The sequence below is a fragment of the Pseudochaenichthys georgianus genome, chromosome 14 (genome assembly GCF_902827115.2).
Source record: "Pseudochaenichthys georgianus chromosome 14, fPseGeo1.2, whole genome shotgun sequence".
Classification (NCBI taxonomy): Eukaryota; Metazoa; Chordata; class Actinopteri; order Perciformes; family Channichthyidae; genus Pseudochaenichthys; species Pseudochaenichthys georgianus.
Genome location: NC_047516.1, coordinates 24868561 through 24879562, shown reverse-complemented (window position 1 = coordinate 24879562; position 11002 = coordinate 24868561). Strand labels below are relative to the sequence as shown.

Here is an 11002-nt window from a genome sequence, read left to right as displayed (position 1 = left end):
ACGAGCCGCTGCATTCTGGATGAGCCCCAGAGGTCGGATGGCACATGCAGGTAGAGCAGCCAGGAGGGAGTTGCAGTAGTCTAGGCGTGAGGTGACGAGAGCCTGGACCAGAACCTGCGTCGCTTTCTGGGTCAGCTGGGGACGTATCTTCCTGATGTTGTAAAGCGTGTATCTGCAGCAACGGGTTGTAGCAGCGATGTTTGCAGTGAAGGACAGGTTGTTATCTAGGATCGCACCCAGATTCCTTGCAGTCTGGGTCGGGGAAACAACAGAGGTGCCGATGTTGATAGTCAGGTCAAGAGTGGGACAATCTTTTCCCGGAAGGAAAAGCACTTCAGTTTTGTCAAGGTTGAGCTTGAGATGATGAGCGGACATCCACTGAGAGATGTCAGCTAAACAAGCAGAGATGCGTGCGACGACCTGGGTCTCTGAGCGGGGAAAGGACATAATTAATTGGGTGTCGTCAGCGTAGCAGTGGTATGAAAAACCATGCGGGCTAATGACAGATCCGAGCGAGTTTGTGTACAGGGAGAAGAGGAGGGGACCAAGAACAGAGCCCTGAGGGACCCCTGTAGTTAATTGACAAGGGTCGGACTCGGACCCTCTCCAAGTTACCCTGTAGGTACGGTCTTTGAAGTATGAGGTGAGGAGGGAAAGTGCAGAGCCTGAAACTCCAAGTTCTTGGAGAGTGCGAAGGAGGATCTGATGATTCACCGTGTCGAATGCAGCAGACAGGTCCAACAGGATGATGACAGAGGAGAGGGAGGCTGCTTTAGCAGTGTGCAGTTCCTCAGTGACAGCAATGAGGGCAGTTTCTGTGGAGTGGCCTGCCTTGAAACCAGACTGGTGCGGATCCAGAAGGTTGTTCTGATGGAGATAACAGGAGAGTTGTCTAAAGACAGCGCGTTCAAGTGTTTTATATGTTATATATGCCTATATACAATTCACTGAATGAGGCCTATCACACGGTTTGAGTGTATCCTTTTCATTGCTATTGGCACATTAAGCGCTTACAAGAGTAAATCCATTCCTGACCTGAATGTGCTCTCTGTGAGCTGCAGCACTGAGGCCTGTCACTACCTTGCTCCACTGCTGAGTGATAGGCTGTTCACCATCCATCCATCCATCCATCCATCTTCTCCCGCTTATCCGTGGTCGGGTCGCGGGGGTAGCAGTTCCAGCAGAGAGCCCCAAACTTTCTTTTCCCTGGCGACATCAACCAGCTCTGACTGGGGGATCCCAAGGCGCTCCCAGGCCAGCGAAGAGATATAATCCCTCCACCTGGTCCTAGGTCTACCCCTTGGTCTCTTCCCAGCTGGACGTGCCTGGAACACCTCCCTAGGGAGGCGCCCAGGTGGCATCCTAACTAGGTGCCCGAACCACCTCAACTGGCTTCTTTCGACGCGAAGGAGGAGCGGCTCAACTCCGAGTCCCTCCCTGATGACCGAACTTCTCACCTTATCTCTAAGGGAGACACCAGCCACCCGGCGGAGGAAACCCATCTCGGCCGCTTGTATCCGCGATCTCGTTCTTTCGGTCATGACCCATCCTTCATGACCATAGGTGAGGGTAGGAACGAAAATGGCCCGGTAGACAGAGAGCTTTGCCTTCTGGCTCAGCTCCCTTTTCGTCACAACGGTGCGGTAAAGCGACTGCAATACCGCTCCCGCTGCTCCGATTCTCCGGCCCATCTCACGCTCCATTGTTCCCTCACTCGAGAACAAGACCCCGAGATACTTGAACTCCTTCACTTGGGGTAAGGACTCATTCCCTACTTGGAGTGGACAGTCCATCGGTTTCCTGCTGAGAACCATGGCCTCAGATTTGGAGGTGCTGATCCTCATCCCAGCCGCTTCACACTCGGTTGCGAACCGATCCAGTGAGTGCTGAAGGTCGCAGACCGATGAAGCCATCAGAACCACATCATCTGCAAAAAGCAGTGGTGCAATCCTTAGTCCACCGAACTGCAGACCCCCCCCCCCACGACTACGCCTCGAAATCCGATCCATGTATATTACAAACAGGATTGGTGACAAAGCGCAGCCCTGGCGGAGGCCAACCCTCACCGGAAATGGGTCCGACTTACTGCCGAGGACCCGGACACAGCTCTCGCTTTGGGAGTACAGAGATTGGATGGCCCTGAGTAGAGACCCCCTCACCCCATACTCCCGCAGCACCTCCCACAGTAACTCCCTGGGAACCCGGTCATACGCCTTCTCCAAGTCTACAAAACACATGGAGACCGGATAAGCGTACTCCCAGGCCCCCTCCAGGATCCTTGCGAGAGTAAAAAGCTGATCCGTCGTTCCACGACCAGGACGGAATCCGCATTGTTCCTCCTCAATCTGAGGTTCGACAATCGGCCTGACCCTCCTTTCGAGTACCTTGGAGTAAACTTTCCCGGGGAGGCTGAGTAGTGTGATGCCTCTGTAATTGGCACACACCCTCTGATCCCCCTTTTTGAAAAGGGGGACCACCACCCCGGTCTGCCACTCCTTCGGTACTGTTTCCGACTTCCACGCAACGTTGATGAGACGTGTCAACCATGACAGTCCCTCAACACCCAGAGCCTTCAGCATTTCCGGGCGGATCTCATCCACCCCCGGGGCTTTGCCACTGTGGAGTTGTTTGACGACCTCAGTGACCTCCCCCCGGGAGATTGGTGTCGATCCCCCGTCATACTCCAGCTCTGCCTCTAACATAGAGGGCGGAGTTGTCGGGTTCAGGAGTTCCTCAAAGTGTTCCTTCCAACGTCCCAACACTCCATCAGTTGAGGTCAACAACGTCCCATCCTTACTGTACACAGCTTGGATGGTTCCCTGCTTCCCCCTCCTGAGGTGTCGGACAGTTTTCCAGAACAACTTTGGTGCCGCCCGAAAGTCCTTCTCCATGTCTTCTCCGAACTTCTCCCACACCCGCTGCTTTGCCTCGGCCACGGATGAGGCTGCTGCCCTTCGGGCCTGTCGGTACCTTGCAACTGCCTCGGGAGTCCCCCGGGATAACAAATCCCTGAAGGCCTCCTTCTTCAGTCGGACGGCTTCCCTGACCACCGGTGTCCACCAGGAGGTTCGAGGGTTACCACCCCTTGAGGCACCTAGGACCTTGAGACCACAGCTCCCCACCGCGGCTTCGGCAATAGAGGCTTCGGCAATAGAGGCTTTGAACACCGACCACTCTGGTTCAATGTCCCCAACCTCCACAGGAATGCCCGAAAAGCTCCGCCGGAGGTGCGAGTTGAAGGCCTCCTGAACTTGGGCCTCCTCCAGACGTTCCCAGTTCACCCGAACTACACGTTTGGGCTTACCAGGTCTATCCAGAGGCTTCCCCTGCCACTCGACCCAACTCACCACCAGATGGTGATCAGTTGACAACTCCGCCCCTCTCTTTACCCGAGTGTCCAAAACATACGGCCTCAGGTCCGATGATACGATAACGAAATCGATCATGGACCTTCTGCCTAGGGTGCTCTGGTACCACGTACACTTATGAGCATCCTTATGTTCGAACATGGTGTTTGTTATGGCCAATCCATGACTAGCACAGAAGTCCAGTAACAAACCACCACTCCGGTTCAGATCAGGGGGGCCATTCCTCCCAATCACGCCCCTCCAAGTGTCTCCATCATTGCCCACATGTGCGTTGAAGTCTCCCAGCAAGACTAAGGAGTCCCCTTCAGGAGCCCCATACAGGACTCTTTCCAGGGTCTCCAAGAAGGCCGAATACTCTGAACTGCTGTTGGGTGCATAAGCACACACAACAGTCAGAGTTTTCCTCCCCATAACCCGCAGGCGTAGGGAGGCGACCCTCTCGTCCACTGGGGTAAACTCCAACAACGAAGCACCTAACCGGGGACTTGTGAGTATCCCCACACCCGCCCGGCGCCTCACACCTTGAGCAACTCCGGAGAAGAATAGAGTCCAACCCCTATCCAGAAGTAAGGTTCCAGAGCCGACGCTGTGCGTAGAGGTGAGCCCAACCAGATCCAACTGGTACCGCTCCACCTCCCGCACAAGCTCCGGCTCCTTCCCCCCCAGAGAGGTGATGTTCCACGTCCCCAAAGCCAGCTTCTGTCGCCCGGGTCTGGTCCGTCGAGACCCTCCGCTTTCACTGCCACCCTTCTGGCAGCGCACCCGACCCCATCGATGTTTCCCGTAGGTGGTGGGTCCGCGGGACGGAGAAGCGGAGGTGTTGCCCACGTTGCCTTTTCGGGCTGGGCCCGGCCGGGCTCCGTGGCAAGCCCGGCCACCAGACGCTCGCCGACGAGTCCTCCTTCTGGGCCTGGCTCCAGAAGGGGACCCCGGGCTTCCTCCGGGCCGGGTATCCTCACTTCCTGTGTCGTCTTTCATGAGGTCTTTTGAACCAATCTTAGTCTGGCCCCTTGCCTGAGACCAATTTGCCATGGGAGACCCTACCAGGAACACAAGGTTCCAGACAACACAGCCCCCAGGTTCATCAGGGCACACAAACCTCTCTACCACGGTAAGGTTCTGGTTCTTCAGAGAGGCTGTTCACGATTTTTATTAATATTAATAGTGTTCAATCTATAACCTGATTATTCCACAGGTGGTTCTTTCATGTGTTCCCCATGTGTCCTATAGTTATTCAGTTCACTTTAAAACAAAGAAAAAGTAATAATTTCAGTTATTTGAAACACAAGAGATGCATTCGGGCAACTCGTCCCCCCTTTATAAACCCACATTTCCAGTTTTGTTGCTCATTTATGGTGCTACTGTAACCCATGCTATTTTTGTAATCCCAAATTGCTACCCCATTATCTCCTTGTAACTGAATATGTGTATAAGTACTGATACACCAAGTGACACTATAAATTGGGAATATGCTGTTTCACTTTAGCCATTTGTACTTGTACACATCAGGACCTTACACACAGTAAATACACAATCTGTATACAGTGTATGGACTTACCTTCAGATTGTTTAAAGGTGCATTTTCCAACTTACCTGTCATTAGGAAAACAAATGCAACAGTATAAGGACTTCTGTGTATGTGAAGAAGCCTTTTTCAGAGTCTGAACAAACCAACATAATCATCAGGGAAAGTGTAGTTTTGGCCGGATACTTAAAATACACAACAGAAAGCCTTTGTTACAAAGTGTTGATGTGGAGTTTTTAAAGACATGGCAGTTATTGAGGCATTAATGTTGTAATAATAAATTGCTGGTGCACCCTAAAGTCAGTATAAATGACACATGTACACTATCCATTGTTACATTTGCATTAATTTGATTCACATTTTCATCATGCTTTGGCCAATTTCATACTGGATATCTATTTATATGTTCATATAATGTAACTATTAAGCTGAGCATCAACAGCAGATAGTATTCTCCATGTATAGCACTTCCCCCATCTCATGTCATGGGCCTCTGCTAATTAAAAACAAATGCCAATAAAAACATTTCAGATGCAAACAAACCTGTTGAGAATGACAGAAGCCGTGACGTATGAAAGATAGCTTTATTGCACAAGGTGTTAGAATGATCTTTTTAGTTTTTGCTTTCTTTTCATAGAAAATGTACTTTTGAACACAAGCAATTGCTATAACAAGCAACTCAACCAAATGTTTGGGATACTCTCACCATTATTTTTTTGTTTGTTTTGTTTTTCATACGTTTTTTCCTTCAATTTTTCCCTTTTAGCAAGCATGCAATGATTTTTTGAGGATGAACAAAATACAAAATAATGAGAATAAAAAAAGTAAATAGGACAAATGACGACATCAAACAACCTTTAAAAAAAGAATAAAAATTAGTATCAAAAACATAAAGGGAAAGAAAAATGTTGTTTTTGTGCCCATTTCAGAAGTAAAATATTTTTATTTTTGATACTATTTCAATTTTGAAAGTGGGGCATTCGACCCTGATGTGTCCCCTGATTTATTCTGACGAAAATAGCTCTTCATACAAAACTGTGTTTTATGTACAAGACTTAATCTATAAACAACACTGACAGGTGGAGATGATGGATCTAGTATGTTTAGGGTGGTGAACTTTAACCTTTAATTTATCTGAGCGGGGGGGGGGGGACAGGAGTCAGAATGCTTCAGGTTTGCGGACCGACTCCAGTCCAGTATTTACACAACAGCAGTTTGTGTGACGAATAGCTACGAGTCCCTGATTTCACTTGGATCTACCCACCGGCCTTAGTACTGTTCGGCCTCTGGAACCAAAACATTTGACAAAAACCCAAAAACTAAAATAAAAATAAAAACAAATATGATGAATGAAAACCAACACACACCCCGTCCCATAAACAAACAAACAAAGCAAAATGGATAAATAAATATAAAGCACAAAACGCTATCATGGAGATGCTTCAAAAAGACATTCCAATAGGTAACGTGTGAATGTACAAAATGGAGGGGGGGGGGGGGGATAAAGAAGGCGGGACATGTACAGTACTTCAGACAGGGCAACAACAAAGATATCAATTGTGTGAACATTATATCATTTTTCAAAGCGGAACTCCCTGACATATAACATCGCTCATTATTATATTATTTTGACTTCATTCACATCATCACTGGGATTCTTTCTGATGTTCGGCTGAGTGTCACCAAGGCAGGCGGGAAGTGGTCACCGAAGCATTAATACTGTAAATAACATAAACCTCATTCATGGATCTTTTAAATATGACATGATTGTTTCCATCATAAACACATAGCAGAGTTTAAACCAGGGGGATTGTGTTTGGTTAACCCAGCCAGCCTGCCTTTCAGAAACTGAAACTAAAATATAATTTAAAAAGTATTTTCCCCTCTCAACATTGGGCTTGTAAAGGGCAGCTCTGTGTCCATACAGGAAACACTCTTCTCTTAGGCGCTCTACATACAGTAACATACAGAGCACCCCGTATACATACTTTAATTTCCTTTCTTTAGTCCAACCTTTTTTTAAATGTCTCTTCTTTAAATTCCATGATTGAGCGATTGTCTCATTCTTAAATTTGACATTAACATTAAATTGCTGTATATACTACTACACTATGGTAGTACATACAATTTATACTTTGTCATAATTTCATTTAAATGTCAATAATATACCTACATAGAAATATATATGTAAATTCTTTATAATACCAAATATTCTCTATTTGTGATGTGAGAACTTATGGCGGGTTTATTTGGGTTGTCGTGATTTGTTTAAAAAGTGAGACACGGTTCAGCTGGAGAGAGACGTGTGCAGGGCGTTTATGGGATAGATCTTTCCTGGAGGAGAACCTGAATCTGTTCTTTTGGATTCACCGTAAAGAGAAAATATGCCAATAGCTTTATGGGACTTTAGGAGACACACAGAGGGTGAGAGAAACAGTAAGAATAGGGAACTTAACTGGAAGTCCTGCAAATTGACAATAATACTGAAACTATGGAGGAGTATGTGTGTGTGTGCATGAGAGACAGGATGGCCACACAGCTTCATACTGGCTATCGTAGTCTTCATCGTCATAAACAAAGAGCTTCAGCTCCTCAATTAAAGTCAATATATCCAAATGACCACAGAATCACGTCCTGTTTTTTTTTATAGCTGTGCTACTCCTGCGAGCGGAGCCGAGCACCAGCCGGCTGGATCTGTTAGTTGGAGTTAGTAATTCTTTTAAAGAGTCCCAGGTGAACATTAACGTAGGGTTATCTGGGTCTCTGTCTGGGAGGAACCTGTCCCGAGGAAAATCAGAGCGACCGCTGGGCAGTTCACCGTTAGTCAGGTTTTATAGAAAGATGGTGGCATGCCCTTTCTGAGCCAGACTGAAGCAACGGGGCAGCGAGTCTGTGCGGGGCGGAGGCTACACCAGCGTGTACGACTTGGAGTACGCCCCCGCGCTCTGTTTCTGCAGTCTCCCCAGAGCGGAGGAGCTGCTCTCCAGCAGCGAGTCTCTGGAGCCGCCCACCTTGTTGCAGTTGCTGCTCGTGCTGGAGGTGGAGGCCGTGGCCGCGGTGTTGGAGCTGGGCATGGTGAGAGTCCTCTGGGGGAGGGTGGAGGTGCCCGAGCTGGCGCCCAGGCTGCTCAGCCCGGAGTGGCCCAGCGTCAGGACCTGCTGCTTGCTGGGGTCTAGAGTCTTGTGGCGGCCCTGGGTGTGGTACGCCCGCTGCGTCAGGCTGCGGATGGAGGCTTCCCGCGGCGGCACCACTGGACAGGGGTCGTGCAGCTCCCCTTGCTTACGGAAGAATGGGTCTGTCTTCATGTAGAGGGGGAGGTTGCAGAATTCACCTGAGAGAGGCGAGAGGTTAAGATTAAAGTCATTCATGGTTTCCTGTTTTAATGCAGTTACAGACTGCAACAGCGCCTGTGTCACACAGCAGGGCCTTCTTAACAGCAGACAGACTGTTTAACACGAGAGTCACATTATGAACACTGTCACCATCACCCCACACCTACAACATGACCATCCTGTATAATTTTATATATTTATAACATTTTAAAGCTTGCATCATATGCAATTATTTGAATTAATACTTTATTCTTTATTTTTCTATTGCAATGTCGTTTCTATAACAACCATCTGTGAAATGATCTATGATCATATATAAATACATAAGTGCAAAGCATATATATGTTTATAGATATACTATTTTCACATTTTTGTTTTATTTTAGTATGTGTTTTTTCCGTGTGCGTTTTGACTGTCCACAGCTGCCGTAAGAGGACAATATCACTGGTTTCTTCTTTTCTTCTTTATTCATGCTTTTATACCGATATACTAACCATCGTACTAACACATGTCTCGCTGGTTTTAAGTAGATTCTTAATATGTGTGAAAAGAAATCAAGCCTTTGCGTGTGATATGAAATCAAATCAAATCAAGTTTTATTTATATAGCACATTTATAAACGATTTTTGGTCGAGCCAAAGTGCTGTACATATAATAAAAATAGCCTACAGTAGAGACACTTTAAATATCAGTGTTACTCCTTGCTTCTCTGTGTAGCTTTAGGTGGCCTGGTCAACTGTGTGCAGGTAATACCTTTCCCCACAGATTCTAGTTAATCCCCACTTCATATTTGTATTTGTTTGGAGAAATATCTATTCAAGCCCTATTGTATTTATTATTTGTAGTTATATATTTCCTACTTTGGATTTAGTCTCTTGCTTCCCATTACTCTCAGTCGTGTGTGTCAGGGTAGGGCTGGTCCAAATAAAACGTAGTAGAAGCAAGAATCTGTCTCCACATTGAGTATCCTCGGTGCCTCATCAAGGAAAAGTTTGATTTTCCTGCCTCCTTTGGAACTTACTTTTATTAGCGCGGTGGGGAATGGGCACCGCCACATTCTGCCGGCGGTCGTAGTCCTGCGGTTTGGGCGGCGAGGCGGTGAAGCGACAGATGCCGGGTTCAGAGGGCGTGCTGAGCGAGGTCATGCTGTCCGCAGGGTCGTTGGTGCCGGTGGTCATCTGGTCGGACGAGCTGTCGGAGATGAAGCACTCGGTGATGGTGAACTTGGCGTGCTGCAGGTGCTCCTCCAGCTTGGCGTGCTCGTACGCCCGCGCCAGCTCCTCGTAGGTGGAGGAGGCGCTCTCTGTGGACACCATGCTGTTCCGACCCTTATCTGGAACACATACGTATTGTAAATGTATTAAACAAATATTTAATTTAAAGTGGAAACAATTTCTGTTTGACTGATAAAATAACATTACTTATTATTTTGTAATTTGATATTTTGTGTTGAGAAAAGTAGGATGACCAGATACAGACCCTTTGGAGAAACTGAAACTGTTGAGTTCATTTATGGTTTATGAATTTATGTGAGTGGGCAACTATATCCTTATTTATTTTGATGTGTAACTTTGATGCTTATTGCAATGACACTATTTGTATTTAGTCACTTTATTATCTGTTATTTATTCCCCCTTTTTTCAGTGCAGTGTAGTTAGGGAGGTTAAAGATGGAATATATGTTCGCCAGTCTTTCATTTAGTAATTTGAAGATGCTGGATGGATGGATTAACATTTGACCACCCTTTGAAAACCCTTTCTAAAATATTCTTTTATGATACTACATAGGTGTATATTACATCACGTGTGGAATAGATTTGCCCGTGCATGATTTAAATAGAAAATATTTAGAAAAGTGCATTTTTCTTATAGAGAACTAAAATATTTGCAGTAGATTTTTATTGAAGAACTGCCATTTGCTATACATTATTTTTAAAAGACATTAGTATCAAATAATGTTATCAATGTCGTCGAGCGATGGTTCCTGGCTGTGATGACCCACCTGTGTCCTGCGACAGGCTGGCGCTGTAGCTGTCGCTCTCCGTGGCGGTGATGCCGTGAGAGCCCATGGTCCGCCAGTCGGAGGTCAGAGTTCGGGCGGAGGCCGTCGATTGGCTCTGACTCGGCCGGCTCAGCGTCCATTGGCTGGAGTATCTGTTCCTGGAGCTGTGGGCGGACTTTATACTCTTCCTGGACACAGGGTCTGAGAGGGGATCAGAGGACAGCTCGGTATTACAAACACTGTGTATCCATGTATGGAGCGAGAAGAAAGCTAGATACTGACTTTACTGACTCTAGTGGATGAAGTAGAATTCAATATGAGATTAGAGTTAGAGATTATCGATTTATTTCATTTGAAAGCTATAACCGCTAATTACCAGTTTTGTCATGGTCGATACTGATAAGATAACCTCCATCACATAAATATATAAAACAAATGACTTCATAACCTGTAGTTTATGCACACCTGAGGGTAAGAAAGGTTAAGATGCAGCGAGCAAAGACGGATGATTTATTATTACTTAGCTCGGAAATAACCAAACCTTCCTGATTGTCGTTAATTAACAAAAACAAAGAACATGTTTGTTTATCTATTTTTTTTCCTCAAGTACATCAAAAAACTTGTGTTGTCTCTCTGTGAAAAACATCCACAGCAGCAACTCTGGTTTTTTGTGTCCGTCTTCTCTGTGTTAATAGGCGGTTTACAAACTAACTTTATAAAAAAGGTTTGTAGACGCTGCGTTTGTCACGTTAAAGAAAGCCATTTTGCTTCGTATT

At 46.5% G+C, this 11002-nt stretch overlaps 1 protein-coding gene across 3 annotated transcripts in view; it reads right to left on the bottom strand.

Moving 5' to 3' along the window:
- Window positions 1–6395: 6395 nt before the first annotated feature.
- The window catches only part of LOC117458116 (cell adhesion molecule DSCAML1-like), a 56853-nt gene continuing 52246 nt past the window's right edge, over window positions 6396–11002 (bottom strand). For all 3 annotated transcript variants that reach the window (XM_034098380.1, XM_034098381.1, XM_034098382.1), the window contains 3 exons: window positions 10227–10427; window positions 9247–9558; window positions 6396–8224 (listed from right to left, as the gene is read on the bottom strand). In XM_034098380.1, coding sequence (XP_033954271.1) covers window positions 7800–8224; window positions 9247–9558; window positions 10227–10427 — 938 coding nt within the window. In that variant the 3' untranslated portion in view covers window positions 6396–7799. The remainder of the gene's footprint in view (window positions 8225–9246; window positions 9559–10226; window positions 10428–11002) is intronic.